The 16,249-nt window shown below is 49.9% G+C and overlaps 1 protein-coding gene across 1 annotated transcript; it reads right to left on the bottom strand.

Annotated features, from left to right (window-relative positions):
• Positions 1 to 264: 264 nt before the first annotated feature.
• Positions 265 to 15,992, bottom strand: TFRC (transferrin receptor). The gene is made up of 19 exons (XM_051626816.1): positions 15,929 to 15,992; positions 14,179 to 14,249; positions 12,185 to 12,398; positions 11,352 to 11,574; positions 10,995 to 11,138; positions 10,295 to 10,394; positions 9,819 to 9,941; positions 8,482 to 8,577; positions 8,182 to 8,321; positions 7,616 to 7,788; positions 7,193 to 7,312; positions 6,507 to 6,592; positions 6,305 to 6,368; positions 5,892 to 5,959; positions 5,437 to 5,504; positions 4,950 to 5,031; positions 4,076 to 4,297; positions 3,439 to 3,579; positions 265 to 3,151 (listed from the first exon to the last, which is right to left on the bottom strand). The coding sequence occupies exons 2-19, from the start codon at positions 14,215 to 14,217 to the stop codon at positions 2,909 to 2,911; spliced, it is 2,346 nt and encodes a 781-aa protein (XP_051482776.1). The 5' UTR covers positions 14,218 to 14,249; positions 15,929 to 15,992; the 3' UTR covers positions 265 to 2,908.
• Positions 15,993 to 16,249: the final 257 nt, after the last annotated feature.

Here is a 16,249-nt window from a genome sequence, read left to right as displayed (position 1 = left end):
TGGTGACCAGAGAAGAAGGTCACTGCCGTGAAAAGAGAGGGGTAGCCAGGCAGCTTGCAGACATTGCTCTCTCACATCACTGCAATAGTCCTCATCCATCATCTCCAGTGATTCAAGCAGCACGGTGAAGCTTGGACTGGCACATTAAGGTGGTAGTGGAGCTTCCCATTCCTAGCTCCAATGGGGCAGGAACAGCATCCTTCCAGCTGCCCGAGCCCACCCGTGGCCACAACAGCTTCACAAGAAAGGACCCACAAGAGGATCTGAGTGTTCAAGCTTTAAAACTTTATTCAAGCAGACAGCAGATAACCCAGAAACAAAGTTTAGCACTCCACAGCAGTCAGATGCCAGCACCAAGGAAGGCATCCCAACATCCCAGTAGTCACGACTGTGCTGCCGAGCCAGGAGACAGGCTTTGTCTCTCTCTGCTGGCTACAAAGCGCATGATTAAGCCTGACAAAGATGCATGCAAACACTACAGTGAGGACTCCCAGACAGCAGCTCGTAAATGCCATCCAGAGAAGTGTCACCAGGAAACGGTAACATACACATGCCTCAGAGACAGTAGGGCCGTTAGGGAAGGGCAAGGAGAGAGAAGGAAGAAAATCCAGACCCCCAAGCTAGTAAGCACTGAGCTCTGTAACTAGGCTGGGGCTCTTTCTTCCCTGTTCCTTGTGGAAGCCCAGGTCTCTGTTCCAGCAGAACAATGCTCTGTCCCTTAAGGACTACTGCTGGGGCTCAGGTCACTCACTTGGGTTAGGTTTAAACAGCAGATGACATTGTTTGCAGAGCACAGGGTTGGGGACAGCACAGCTTAACAGGTGTCACACAGCAGCAGTGTTCAGCTCCAGGTCAGGGAGCAGAGGTGCACTGTGAGAGAGGTGCCACTGATTTCTACCCCCTACCCCAACACCCAGGAGGCAAGACAGGTTTCCAGCGAGATCTGGGGAACAAGAAGCTTTCCATGCATGCACCCCAGCCTCCCAACTAGCATGCACATTGTTCTAGAGTAGCAACCAGAGCCTTCCAGACAGCAGTCAGCCCCAAGCTTTACATGCAACTTTAATTTCCCAAGTTTTTGTAACTGATTTGAAGGAAGTTTACTAAATCACAGAGCACACAGTTTAACTAGCCTAGTTTCCACTAAACATTCAAGCACCAGTTCCGTGACTGGAGGCAGGAAGCCACTTCAAGACAGCACAGCTATTTGAAACAATTCAGCCTACAGAGGAGTCTAGGTAAGTACATAACAGACCGAAGCTTGTATTTGCATCACCACAGGAGAGTGAAAAAAATAGGGCTGCAGGAAATTGATCCATGTTAGATACTAACCATCAAGCTTTGCAGATGACATTGCAGGATAAGCATAGAACAATTATGGGAAACACTGTCCCCGATAATTACGTACACCCATAGTGCAACATATGGAGGTCACTGCCTCCGATATAACACTGTGGTAGGCAAAAACTACCTTGTTCTTTACACATTATGGAAGACACTGCCTCCGATAATGTCAGTTAGGTTTCATGATACATAAGGTACTGGAAGTTTGCAGGAAGCTGCCATTTTAAAATTGGGTCAATGCCTAATCTGAGGTACAAGAAGTTTTTTGTGTATTGCCATGGGTGGAGCCAGGGCTACACAACAAGCCCCTCCACTGGGGCCAGGAAGGAAGCTGTGCTCCCCATGCTGGCACACAGCATCCAGAAAGGGGGGGCAAAGAGGGAGTCCGAGGCCCACGGAGGGGCATGGACACCAGAGGGAAGCCAGATTTCTAGTATTTGAATTTCCACCCAGGTTTTTAGCATTTCAAGGATTGCTTTGGAGCACAACCTGATGACTCGCTACCAGGTTTACACCTTGAAGTTTCTTCCAGAGAGGTGTTTTTGCCACAGAAAGCTTAATTGATAGTTTTCAAAAACTTTTGAGGGGCCTGTTTAGATTATTTTAAATGCAAAGTTCCAGTATCATGTTTTGATTGTAATAGCAGATGCTGCTTTATTCAAAAACGACAGTATAACTGTCATAATTATGGAAGGCACTGCTTCCGATAATTATCTTCTATAAAAAAACACACCATTTATAGTGAACGCTGTCACTGATAAATAAATAAACAAATAAATATCTCAGTGCCAAACAAGATCTGTCCTGCAAAATGGCATCAGTCAAACAGGGTTTGGCCAGCAAGAGACTTGATTTCACAAAAGGCTCCAGAGCAGCAAGGTCTGAAGTACCAGTCTAGAGCCATTTCTCAATGCCGCAGGACTTGTTGAGGTGCCAACTAGGGATATCAAGGGGGCATTAGATAATCTTTGGGTCATTCTCCCTGGGTATTTAGACTTGTCTTGACAGAAGCAAGCCTCTAAGATGTCACTGGGGCCCTGCTGTTGAGTAAAGGCAGGCCGGGCACTTCAGAGCTTGTTGATAATCCAGCACTTGTGGGCTATTACTAGGTTGTTTTATTTTTGAACTACAGGTTGGTCTCTGCAGCTCCCTGCCAGAGAAGGGATCCTCATTACAGGTATCAAGAGGAATCAATTCCCTATTTTGTCACTAGGTTTAGGGGGCCAACAATTAAAACCCTAAATAGATGAGGTACCTTCCCACACAAGGTACCAGTTCAGGAGTCACCTGGGCTGTTAGTTTTCAAGTACACTGGAGAGCAAGGCCCACAAGCAGCTGTACATGACCGGTCTGGACTGTGGTCAGATGGGAGCGTGGTCAGAGATTTCATGGTAATCTTAGTACCTGCTTTAAAAATGTCTCCTGTGAATCTGTCAAGGTGAGATTTAAACTTTTTGTTCAACTTTGGTAAAAAAAAATTTGTTGCCAGAAAATCTACAGGAAAAAAATGCCATGTTAGGCAGTGGGTTTCCCTAAACCTGTATCTTAACCAGATGTTTGCTGGTTAGAATTCATTGTCTGTATCCCAAATGTCACCCACTAAAGCATTAGCAGCCCCTTTAATGGTCCAGGTTACCAGGGCCAGCTGCTCTTTCAGCATCTTCACATCCACGCTGTCCCTGTTGTTTCTCAGCAGCTGCAGGTTCTCCAGCAGACTCTGCAGGGTGTGGGAGCCCTTGCCAAAGAAGATGTGGCGAAAGGGAGCATCTTTTGGTGACAGGAACGGGGAGAGGAAGTCATACTCCACCTGGAGTAGAGATGCAAAATCTAGGGTTATGCTCTCAACTCCCAAGTTTTTCTTTTGCTCCCCATCACAAGCTCCCAACCTCTGATCCCCATCCAGCCCTTTCCTGCAGCAGCTCTGCAAGGGCCAGACCCTCTCCTGACAGCAAGTGCAGAAGTCACCCACACTGACACTAAGCAAGCAGAAGAGACACCAGCCTGTACAGCACCCATGGCTCCTAAGGAAGAGGCCCATCCCAGCCACCACTCTCTTCCTTTGTGAGGAAAGGAAAACCAGTTGCAGATACCCACCTTCATGATCCTGTCATTCAGGGCCCTGCGGACAATCCTGTTCTCCCTGTCGCTGTTGGCGATGTCGTTTCTCAGCGCGTCTGTAGCTCGCTGGAAGTCACCACGGGCGAAAAACAGCCAGTTCAAGGTCAGCCCCAGCCCCTGTGAGGGAGAAGCCGTTAGCAAACCTGATTTGCTTCTTTTGCTGCTCTTACCAAAAGAAAGTACTGGGTTGTGGTGGGGTTTTTTTGCCAGTTTAACCAAGTAGCAGAGCAAGTTCCTGGCAAGCTCTTCTGAGGTCACCGAGCTCAGTGACGTCTCTCCCCACCCACAGGTTTTCTGCAGGGGTGCAAATGAGATGCAAAGCTGCACCGTGCTGTGAACGATAACCAGATGAGAAACCATCCACATCCACTTCCTCAAGAGTTCACCACAGCTGGATTAAGCTAAATCTGTCTGCCACTGCTACTCTGCAGAGCAGTGCAGGCAAGGAACATTGTGGGGAATGGTCCATCTTCTCTCCCCATCTCCCCCCATCTATTCAGGTCACATCTTGCTATACTCTTGCCCAAAGGAGGAAGATATCCACCCTGCTGTATCCAATAGCGGCAGAACCTTATTAGCATGTGGCCCTGTAACAGTCTGCAAGGATTCTTACCTTTGCATCCCGATCGTAGGGCAAAAACTTCTCCTGGAATGCAAGCAATTCTTCACTGTATCTCTCAAAGTCCAGGTAGAGCTCATGATCATGGGTCAGCCTGAGAGCTATCTGACCAGCAACTTCCGCAGCAGCACGCATAAGATCATACAAATTGTTAATCCTCCTCAGGCTGTCTACAGTGTCCTGAGTAGTGCCCAAGAAGGGATATTCCTCATCCTTCTGCAAGAAAGAAGGCACTGAAGTTAGGCAAGAGTGCCTCTCCAGCCAGGATTTTTCAAATCCTGCTACTGTTTGCTTGCTAATTCCACCACATCCCATCTGCCTGTGCTGCTGAGTAGAGAGACTTGAGCGGCAAAACTTCAAAGCACAGGGGGAGGGAATGGAGCTCCTGCATCTCATCTCTCACACATTTCCAGCGATCAGTAGGACAGTCTGCTCATCTGTTAGACCCAAAGACATACAGACCTCTTCCCCTTAAAAATTCACTACAGAAGTGCAGGCAGGCAAACCCCAGCACCCAGTTTGGCATGTGCTGGCAGCACACTCCAACCCTTCTTGGCAGGGTAACTCCAGGTTTTTTGTGGATCAAGCCTGACACTAAGAAAACCCAAACATTCATTAGCAGAGGAAGCTGTGATCAGAAAGGCTCCCAGCTGCCTGCCTGCAGTAACAGAGCAGGTTTTTAAAAAAAAAAAAAAAAAAAAAGGCTGATGCCATGTTTGCTCCTCCCCCAGAGAGACCCCTGCAGAGCCAATGAGCTTGGGAGAGTACCTTGTGTTCTGCCAACCTGGAAAGCAGATATCCTTACATGCAGATATCCTTACAAGACTTTCCATGGAATGAGTACACCTGACAGGCAGAAAATACTTACATTGTAGAATCCAAAGGATACCACTGGGATTCCCGAGTATGCCAGGAAAGGGAACGCAGCATTATCCAGACCAAGGGGAACACTGCAAAAGACAAGTAGTTACCAACTGGTTTGGACATCCCAGGAGAAAAGCTTCAAGCCCTAGAACTGAAGCCCTGAGTCAACTGGACTACCCTGTCTAGACAGGACTGGTTTTTGCCTAGGAGTTCTGGCCAAGTGCCCATGGCTGTTCATCCGTTTCTGGCCACTGGTCTTTGTCCAAGGCTGTTCTTGCCCTACAAATGGTGTCTGGGTTGCCTACAGCAAAGCTCAAGGCAGCACAAGGTACAGCTAGAGTTGTACTGTTCACACCTGCCTGGCATCATAGCAGCAGGTACAGCCCACCCCAGACAGCAGTATGGCACTTCAGCACGGAGAGCAGAAGCTGTTTAATTTGTTCCTTTATGGAACAAATTTGCTTTCCTAAACAGCTAATTACATGACTTACATTGTTTTTACCCAGTCGGAGCCAGCTTTGTCGTACAGAGTTCCTGAATTCTTTGTTGGGTCCTTCACCTGCACAGAGATGACAGTCAATGCACATGTTCCAACCTCTACTTGGGCTTCCACGTCCGTCCTGGAGCTTGTACTCCTGGGCAATGCCAGAGTGAGGTATACTCCCCTGATCTTTATCCACACAGGCATAGTTCATGCTGGACAGGCATTTGCCTCCCATTTAACTGTGGCATTTGCTGATTTTATACTCTACATATAAGAACTGCAATTCCCAGAGCCCAGCTGACTTCAGACAGGGCTCTCCCGAGTATCTCAGTCCTTTCTCCTAAATGTGGCTTATACCTCAGAAGATGCCAGCTGGGGAAAGTGACCTAGCAAAGCTCTGACTGCTTTCAGTTCATCCTTAAGAATCAGTCATCTTGATTAGCCCAAGACCCTTCAACTCACCCCCTTCATAGTTCTCTCCAGCAATGTGTACAGCAATGGGCTAGCAGAAATCTTCACGTGGTTGAAGCCTGCAGAAAAGAAAAGGTGTTTGACACGCTAGCACAATTAACCACTCCTGCTAGAGCTGCTCAGCCCTGTGACTGAGCAACAACTGATCTACAGCTTGCTGCCTAAGGCTCTTCAACAGACACAGGACAGTCTACTGGGACCTAGCAGAGCTGTCTCCTTCTTGCTCAGGCAGCAGCAACCTCCCAGCTCCAATGACAACAGGAGAATAAATGCAGTCATGCCAGTCTTCAGCCAAACACCCAGCATCAACCTCAGGCACAGAGCCCATTGCTGGAGGCTAAGGGATGTCTCTCAAGCTATTCTGGTCCCACTCAGTTTCAAGAAATGTAAGAGTAGCAGCTTACCTAGGACTGCAGCATCCAAGTTAATGTAAGTGAAGGCTTTGGCATGCAGTGTGGCAGAGTAGCCCTAGAACAAAACAAGTATTTTAAGATGAGCAGTAGCAGTACACCCCCAGGATGGTTAATCCACAGGAACATGAAGTCACAACTGCACAGTCATCACACAGAAGTCCAAGAAACCAAGAAACCAAGAAACCAACAGTACCTCCAGCCACTCTGTAGCACCCACAGCTCCATACTCTCCTGCGCTCCAGCTTGCAAAGATGATGCTGCGCCTCGGTTTGAAGCCATCTGCAAAGAGAGAGCCTGAGGTGTCTGCCCTTCCCCCATGGACATGCAGATTAGCACTCAGCGCCTGGGTTGATTAATTGCCTGCTCTCAGACAGAGCTGAAGCATTCTGCAGACAAACGTGCGCAACACTAGTGGCTACATGGACACTGCACCCTGCCTGCCACACAGCAGAGCTGTGTAGGAAACCATGCTGTCTGCATTTCCCACCTTTTGGGCCTGAGCCCAAAAAATTAACCCTGGAGACAAAAGCACTCGCACTAAGTGCCCCCATGCAGCCCTCACCACCCCACCTGGCCAGCTAGGTCAGCATTTTCCACCTTCAGGCCTGGCTGTCCAGCAGACAGCTCCAGTTTGAGCTTTTCATTGTGTGTTATCCAAGGACATTCTTCTTGCATTCAAGCCATACCAGACACAAGCAGGCCATGACTTGGAAGTGAGTGCTCACTGCAGACAAGTTGTCCATGTTGGACAGGAAGCTCTGTCAGGTTCCCTACACCTTCCCAAAGGACTATTTTGCAAATAGGCTCTCCAATTTTAACACATAAAGAGTTAAACCTGCATCACCTCCCACGCCCATGCTTTTGTACACAAATATTTACCATTTTTCACCATGTCTGAGATCACACGGACAAGTTCCAACAATATGGCAGTTCCAACACCAGCCTTGGCTGCTCCTGGGCCCCAGGAGTCTCTCTGGGCTCCAATCACAACATACCGATCTATAAAGGGAGACACCAAGACCTGAGCTGCAAGATTCAAGTTGCAAACATCATTTATTAGAAAAGCAGTTTTGAGTTTCTGTACTAGGAACAAGGTATGCAGTCTGACCCCTGAATCTGGCACACTGCTTTCATTTAGCTTTGCTCTGGAAGCTCAGTTCAGCTTCTTCCCTGACCCTTAGGGAAGGGTCTTGGTTCTACTGAGGAAGTGTTTGTGTGTCTGGGAGCAGCTGTCATGTTTTGGTGATCACAGCAGGGGAAGGGCTCCCCTGAAGACTGAATCACAAGGCAGCTGCTATTTACCTGGTTCTTCAAATCCCTTGATAGCACCAAAGATGTTCAGAATCTTCCTGTCCACCATAACATTGTTCACATTCAGTTTCACAGTCATGTTGCTTGTGCTGCTTGGCATCACCTTACATCCCATGACCCCTCCTTTCCACTCTCGAGGGCAGTCCTCTCCACCACTCATTTTGCTGAGGGAAAAAAGAGAGATCCTTTGAACTCACTGTCTAGTTCTGACCTCATTTAGCTATGCTGTGAAAACAAACAAACAAACAAACAACCAAAAACAAGCTTGCAACTGCAGGTGCAGCCTTGTTTAGAGCCTGCTCAGGAAAACAGCTTGCAGTCCTGTCCCACAAATTAGGATGCAGAGGCCAAGAGGCTAGATCAGTCTTTAAGAAACGACGCATGGACACAAGCAACATTTCTCCAGCCAGCTGCAGGAAGTGCTCCCTGTGATACACAGCAGAGACCAGCAGAGAGCTCCCTGGTCTCACAGCACCTTAACTCCATTCTCAGCCCTGCAGGAGGGCACAGCAGGAGGGCCACTGCAGCCTAGCCTGCAAGGCAGGAGAAAGAGTTACCTGAAGAGCCTGCCTGCTGCTGTGCTAGAGATGGTCTGCACAACAATGCGAGGTAGTCCAGAAGATTCCATCGGTGGGAACTGGGTGTGGTTGAAAGAAGGGAAGCCTGGGGTGTAAGGATCTCCAGTTCCAAGGTGGGCCTGTGAAAAGCAAGAGTCTTCAAGTCTCAGAGGAGCCCAACAGTTGCCATCTACACAAAGGCATGAAGCACTGCAGAGCCAGAGGCCTGCAGGACTGCTGCAGTCCACAGAGAGAAGGGTTCACCAGAGCAGCAAATAGGGGAGCCATTTATATACTCACGTGTCCAAAGGGGACAAGTGTATCTGTGTCCTTGTAATCGTAAGGATCCAGGTACATCAGGGCACCAACTGCTTCTGCCTCTTGGGCATTTGCAACCTGAAGCAAAGAGTAACATTAACTGAACATCTGCACTGTGAGGGGAGTTAAGGCAAGCACATGCAGTAGTGCTGTAAAGGGCTGTGCTCCTTAGTGCCCACCCCCACAACAGATTTTTAACAGCTACCTGACAGCAACAGACACACAAGGAAGCTGAATACTAGCAGCTCTGTCCTACTCCAGGCTGAGTGTGTCTGACACCCTTTTAAACAGTTAGGACACTCCATAGTGTCTCACCCTACGATTCTTTCAGTTCAGGCTTGCTCCTCAGAGAAGCTTCAAAGAAAGATGTTATTTAATTTTGTTTATGCTCCATCTCTTTTCCCAGGGTTAGGCTAGTCTCAAGACAAGATAAGCAGCCACTGGAGGCTCACCTTCACATGGAAAATAGAAGCAGAGTGGCCTACTCAGGTACCTGCTTAACATACCTACAGCCCAGTTGCCTCTGACATGCCACCAGTACAAACACTTGCAAGGCTAGACACCAGTTTGCTAAGTGGCAAGAAAACTGGAGAACCAGTGAGCACCCCTTGTGGAAGCACCTTCTTGTGTGTGATGCAAACAGACAGGGAGAGTCTGACTGGAGAGTCTTATGCCCCAGCCTGCCCAGAAGCAGGCACCTGAGGGGCAGCTCTGGGTCAGCCCTAGAACAGGCTTGTGTACAGGACCTGGGTCCTTTGGGCTGCTTGGCTATTTGGTTTGACTTGCTACAGGAAAGGGAGGGAACACTGCAGCAACATGCACAGCAGCTGCCTCGGCATGCAGTGCCAGCACCTGCAACTTGGCATGAGTGAAGTCAGCAAGGGCCTAAGTGAGACACTGCAGCCAAGCTTTGACACTACCTGCTGCAGCAGCAAGAGGTGCTCTGGAGGCAAAGCTGTTCTGTTTCTAGCAGCCCTATTGCTGCATCTAGCAATTGCAGACAGCTCTGCTCCCTGGGGGCCCCAGGCTCCCTCCCTCTGCTTCCCAACTCCATCACTCCAGAGGCTTGGCTGTCCCAGCAAGACTGCCAGAGGCCAAGAAGAATGCCACTGTGAATCGTTACCAGCTCTGCTCTGTCTTGGTGTCCAGACTTGCATACGGAGCTTTAGTGCAAACAAGCAAGACCAGACATGCAGGGACAAGACTATGCACATTAATTCTAAAGACCTGAACTGAGGCTCAGAGGCGTGTTTTGGGGAAGAGAAAGCATAGCTTCCAGCTGCCAAGTTTGGCCCAGCTTTGGGGTACAGGCTGCTTACCTTCTCAGCAAGGGTTATTTTTCCAGCTCTGAAGATAGTTATAGTACCATTCAGTGAAACACCACGCATCTGCAGCTTCTGAAAATCAGCTTTCTGTCCATAGTTCACATAGACTGGTTTGCCCTGGAACAGAAACACTGGTTATACATGCAGCAGTCCCACATCAGTAGGATACCTGGAACAGCCTACAGAGTCAAAGTAATGGTGATTCCCGTCAAGCTCAGCAGTGTAAACTCTGATCACATGCAACATGCCTGCTGGAGCAGCACTTCTGTCAAGGTTCCTGTCTGGATCCCAGCAGTGAAGTTTATAAACAGTTGCTTCTGCATCTTGCTGAAGTAGTAACACTATGTGGGCCTAATCCTCTCCCCACCACCCCCCAGCTCTCTAGTCAGGGAGGACTTTATACACTGCACATTTTGAAGGGACACATTTTGGACACTGCATATTTCCAGAATCTTCGTGGAGTCACTTACAGCAACTGAGCCACTCTTGCTGTATGCCACATATGCACTGGGACTCTCCAGTCTTCCCTTTTCTTCACCATCTTCCAGAATAGACACGTCATTGTTGCTACTGTTAAACGCAAAGACAGTGTTATGTTCTTTCATACATAAACTCCACATTTAACTGGCTCTCCTATTTCAGTCTTCACTCTGGCAATTCTGATCACATCAATGCAGAGCCTGAAACAGGCAGACTCATCCCAGTACTACTGTGCAAGAACTCAGGAGTTGTTCAGAGACATTAACAAAGGTTAATTTCTAAGGCAAGCAGCAGAAATAATCTATGCTTTCAAGACTCTTAATCCCCTCCTAATAGGAGCTAAGCAAATTAATTTACCCCCTGACACAAAGGGGCAAGTAAGACATGATGGTACAAGCTGTCAGCCAACACAATGCTTGTCAATACCCTCCTGAGCTACTACAGGAGCCACTGCCAGGTCTGCAACACCTGTCTGGGTGACAAGACAGAGTCACCCATGCTATCAGTTTTAGACACAGGGAATCTGCCCCTCAGCTGAGTTTTTAGCTGGGTTTGTTTTCTCTCCACTTCTTGGAGAGGGGTATCTGGCTCACAATTTTAGCACTGCTTTCAACAGAAGCCATGTATTTGCTCAAGATCACAGGTAACCACGCTGTAAGGAAAGAGATCTGCACCTCTTCATTAACATACCTGCCTTTGACCTGCAGCCTAATGTAGTGCTCATCATTCCACACTTCATCCAAGAGGAAGCTGGTAAACTGGTCATGAATGTGGCTGGCAATGTTCTCATCTTCACTCAGGCCAGCTTCAAAAGAGTCCTTATTTGCTCTTCGCCTATAAGTAATAGATGTATAGTTTAGGCTACAGAACCAGGTTGCACTGCAGTGTTCCAGCCTGCAAACCCAAGCTGGACAGGCTGTTTAAGCCCAAATTTAATCACATGCCACCCCAAGACATCTTTAAGGCCTTTGTTGTCCAAAGGAGTTTGAGTTCTGCTCACAGGCTGTGCCTCTCTCATGCTGTAGCTAGGCTTTCTGGAACTGTTACCTTAAGCTGTCCTCAAGACGTGTAGCTGACAGCTTTTTTGACAGCAGGTTTCTGAGCTCAGGCCAGTAGAGGACAGGTGGTCCAGGAATCACTTCTTCCTCAGGTTCATCATCATCCGCTAAGTAAGATTCAGTAGGGGTCATCTCACACTTGCCACTTCCATCCAGACACCTGCCAGCCCTCTGCATTCGTCCACGATAACTCAAGTAGCCGATCAAAAACCCTACAGACAGAACAGGTATTTCTAGGGGCTGCAGAAAGATGACTAAACCAGCCTCCACACCATACAAGTGCATTCAAAGCAGCTTCAGGGTTAAGATGCCTCTCTGCTCTCACACCATTTTTGACAAGCTGGCATACGTAAGGACAGGGAGGAATATGCAGCCTGACATTTTGCCTGAGCTGGCATGTTTTAAGGCACAGGACTGTAAATTTGATCTTGTGCTTGGCAGAGTCCCTTCAGTGCCATTTTGGAAACAGAATGCTTGCTTTATGTCAGTGGCAGTGCCAAAACCCTTGAGAGACAAGCACCAGACGCTTTACTGATATGTTGACCCACATCTCTAGAGAAGTGTTAAGAGTTAATAATGGGAAAACCAGTACACTTGCCACAAAGACCAGTTTTCCCTTTAGCCAAATTACAGTTCCACTGTCAAATTCCACACTTCTTTGTGCCAACTCTGCACCATAAGTCTGAGCTAGACAGAGTCAGCAAGATGCTGCAGCCTGGATGCAGGCTCTTTAATTATCTCCTGAAACAATATAGATTAAAATGTTAACAGCCTCAGATATGCTCAACACCAGTCATACAGTTGCCTCCCACTCTTCCTTACCAATCAAAAGGAGGAGGACAGCTGCGATGATTGGGAAGCAGATGTTCCTGCCACTCCTCCGTGAAGGAGGAATTCTGGCATGCAGGTGGTCTGGCCTCCCAGTTTCCCCTCCTTCCTCATCATCAGCAGACAGCTTCATCTCCAGGTGGCTGTTGTCTCCATCTGTTTGCCGGGCAACGCTGAAGCGTGTGTATGATGAGGGTTCACCACCACACTGTGATGAAAGACAGTCACGTGATGGAAGAGTTTGATACACCAGCCTGCAGTCCTTGCTTGAACCTATCTTCCAAACCAAACGCAGCTTTTTCAGCTGAAAACACCAGTGCAGCCTGAGCCTTTGGCCATCAATGAGTCAGGCTGGCTTCTTTGAGTAGACTTGGACCCACTCAGGGTCTCCAGGGTCTATTTAGCATCTGTTTGCCCTGCACAAGTTCAGAGCCACACTGGTCAGAGTCTAGCTTGGAGTCTGTTACAGACATGACACAGCCAATGACAGCTGCATTTCCCAAGTGACCCCACAGCAAAGGCTGATAGAAGCAGAAACTCTTGGTCTTAAATCAGGAGCGCACTGATCTGACCTGAATATGTGCAATTCCCACAGAAGGGAGCTTTGATCAGGGCAGAGGAAAGGGAAGGCAACCCCTCCACAGTTGTGCCTTTGAGCCACACATCCACTTTGATACTCTCAGCCAGTATCTGCATAATCTTGTCTTTAACTGCCCCAGGCTACTCCTACGTTACACTGTTGATAAGTATTATAAAGCAGGGAGGCTGAAGGGAGATGACCCATGGGAATCCCACTGCCTCAGCTAACATAAAAGCTGAGGACACACCTCTATCAGCAAATGGAATCGTTTGACAGATGTTTTATCAGTTCCCAACCATAGCAGTTTCCAGCCTGAAGCCCACTCTTCTAAGCAGCTGCAGTGCACAATCCAGTCACCTGCAGAACAACAGCCTGTGTGCAAGGCAGTGCTCATTGACAGACAGTTAAACTCAATTCCAGACATAGCCAGGCACTGAGCAGAACCACTCAGCTTCCATTAGAGCAGCTGAACTTGCCTGCAGCCACAGTTGTCCTGGGGACAGGCAGGAGACTGACTAAAAGGCCAGAGGAAGAGGCAGTCCTGCAGTCAGTCTCCACTGTTCTGAAGAAGCAGCTGGTGGAAAGAGCCCAAGCCCCGTGACAATCTCAGGAGCTCATCCACACTCCTTGGCTTATTCTCAAACTACATGTCAGTGGCTGGAGATGAAGAGACCAGATATCACCTTGCTTGGTCAAAACTAAACTGACATAGTTTCAGACCTGCAGTTCTCTTCTGGCCCACAGCACCCTCAAATGAAAGTGGCTGGCTGCTTTCATTTCAGAATGTGCAACCCCACAGCCTATCCTAGCAGTCTCCCTGCTCAGCTGCTTGATAGCTTGGCTTCCCTCACTCCTTGCACAGAACATACCTCCACCCCATATATCCTCCATGTTCGTTCAACAACCAAACCATCACATTTGCAGTCCTACCCTGGGGTCATTTCACAGTCCAAGCTCTCTCGGTCCCACAGGCTTGGCTGAGAGCTACCTCCTCCTGAAGATTTCTTTCAAAGGACAGGTCACATTCAAAGGCTGGACTTATGGTTGAATTCCCACCCAAAAAGTAACATAATAGAATACATGCTGATTGACCTGATAGGCATTTAATCAGCTTCCTCAGCAGTACCTTAACGTTGTTCAAGACTCAACCCACTTCCTTATCAGCTTCCTGAGAGACCCAAGACACTGTAGCAGTTAACTGTAACTCCACCAGAACCAAGCCTCTTAAGCCACCTCCTTATCATGGCCAGCTAGCTGCAGTGACATTTGGCTCACAGCCCACACAAGAGCACCTAACATTGCCCTGGGTTCCTCAGGTTCTCCGATACAGACATGGATGTTGTGGAACCTTTCTTCTGCAGCACCAACAGCCCACCAAGAGACAAATGGCACAGGGAGACCGCCTTACCAAGGTAGAAATCACCGCTCTGGCATGGTCCATCGCCATCTGGAAGAGTGCCCACCAACTAGACCACAGCCCTAGAAGTTCAAGAAACAAGTCAAGTCAGGCTGTTTCCCTGCTGCTACCCAAGACATCCAAGGTCAGTCACTGCCACTAGTGCAATGCTTGCCCATGGATTTTACGTGCGTGGTTCTACACAAGTCATAATGCTGGTGAAACTACACCAACCTTGAATGGAAACCCACAAATTCACATACTTCCACTGCAAATATGAATTCTAAGGAACAAACTGACTCTATTGAACTCCAGGGAAGGCGGTGGTGCAAGGGGAGAGGAGCAAGGGGAATAAAAATAAGGAATAGTCACAGTTAATGCCAGCCAAGGGTCTTATTAATGGTAAGTCTACCTCCAGTCAGGGAGTGCTGGGAGGAGGCACTTGCTCTACTATGTCAACGAATACTGCATTATCTTGCATTATCTAAGGTTCCTGGGGTCTGTCTCAATGACAGGATGCAGACAGAGAGTCTGATTGGTAGCCAGCAATGGCACAATGCCATAAGGCAAAGAGCACAAACTCCTACCCTGCCAAAACACTTCCAATTGCAAGGTCCCTTCTAAATGGCGATATTCTTTACCACTTTAGGAAAGTAATTTCAGTTTTGAACAGTCTGCCAGAATAGCCAAGTGCAACTCTCCAAAACCATTTCAGTAACTTCTATAAGTTTGGATTCCTCTTCACAAAAAATGGAAAGGTAAATTGTAATGCATTTGTTCCTGAAAAGATGCTTGAAAAAGCTTTGCAAGTTAGTGACTAGACAGCTTTGGTTGGGACAGGTGTTTAGGCTGGGAGCATGCAACTTGAGTATGCACTGCTAGGAAATGGCTTTGAACTGGTCTTCAGGTGTACCTGGATAAGCTTTGCACCTGGGATATCTGCAATATAAGGAGGTTTTATTTGGAGATCAAAGGTTAATAGTGGCCGTGCGCTCCTTCCATCTATTGTTTAGAGCTAGAATACACGGGGATAAACTGCTAGCAGCTTGGAAAAGCCTTTTCCAAGCAACAATCTGAGGCTCAGGCTGCCACCTGGCAGGCAGGGCACAACAGGGCACGCACACGGCGGGCCCCGTGAAAGCCAGAGCAGCTCACCCAGGGCAAGAGTCAGGGAAGCACAAAGGGCCTGCAGCCATGGCACCTGGCAGGGGTGTTCCCAAGATGCTCCCCAGCTTCCCCGGACTGCAGGGACCCCCCAAAACCCACCCCCCCAAGCCCCTCATGGCCCGAACCCCTGTGCCAGCCCGGGAGGAGAGCCCGCGCTCCCAACCCCGCCAAGCAGCCGAGAAAGCGGCCAACACCTCCAAACCCCTCAAAAATGCGATAACTGGGAGGGGTGAGAAGGGCACAGGAGCAGCCTCCCGCCAGGAGCCGGGCGGCCCCGGTATCGCGGGCAGGGCCCGGCTGCGGGCCGCCAGATAAGCGGGCCGGGCGATACGTCTCCCGCCGAAGGCACGTCTCCCATCCAGCCGGGCCCGCACCCGCCCCGCAGCGCGGGCGGCCCCGCGGCAGGGCCTTCCCACCCTCAAGGTCAGGCGGCCATGGCAGCCGGCGCCGCCGCCACGTGCCTGCACGTCCGCCCACCCGCTAACCGGGGCCGGGGCTGCAGAGCGCCCGGCGCGGCCCCAGCGGCCCCGTGCCCGTCCCTCGCCTCAGGGGGGCAGCGGCCGCCCCTGCCCGCCCGCCCCTGCCCGCCGCTCACCCGCCGCTCCCTCCGCTCGCCGCGCCGGGGCCCAACTGCCGCGCCCGCCGCAGCGCCCCGCGCCCTCCCCGCGCCGCGCCCCGCCCCCGCCGCCCGCAGCCAATCAGCGCCCCGCCCCCGCCGCCCGCAGCCAATCAGCGCCCCGCCCCCGCCGCCCGCAGCCAATCAGCGCTCCCGGTTCCTCCGGGCAGCGCGGCCTGCGCCCGCCTCCCCGCGCCTCCCGGCTCCGGTTTGCCCGCATGGCCGCGGGCTGCGGTTTTGTCCCCTCCCGCTGCCCGGGGTCCCGCAGCCTGTGCGCCCAGCCCAGAGCCTCGGGCTGGG

Source organism: Apus apus, chromosome 8 (assembly GCF_020740795.1).
Source record: "Apus apus isolate bApuApu2 chromosome 8, bApuApu2.pri.cur, whole genome shotgun sequence".
Classification (NCBI taxonomy): domain Eukaryota; kingdom Metazoa; phylum Chordata; class Aves; order Apodiformes; family Apodidae; genus Apus; species Apus apus.
The sequence above is the reverse complement of the archived record's forward strand: the minus strand, read 5'-3'. Positions and strand labels throughout refer to the sequence as shown.

Excerpts from the sequence above, each read along its gene's own strand:
- TFRC (XM_051626816.1), bottom strand. The coding sequence starts at position 14,217 with ATGGCGATGGACCATGCCAGAGCGGTGATTTCTACCTTG. Across the intron at positions 11,139-11,351 it reads CGTCTTGAGGACAGCTTAAG|GCGAAGAGCAAATAAGGACT; the intron begins GTAACAGTTCCA and ends TATTACTTATAG. Across the intron at positions 10,395-10,994 it reads AGGCTGCAGGTCAAAGGCAG|TAGCAACAATGACGTGTCTA; the intron begins GTATGTTAATGA and ends TGCGTTTAACAG.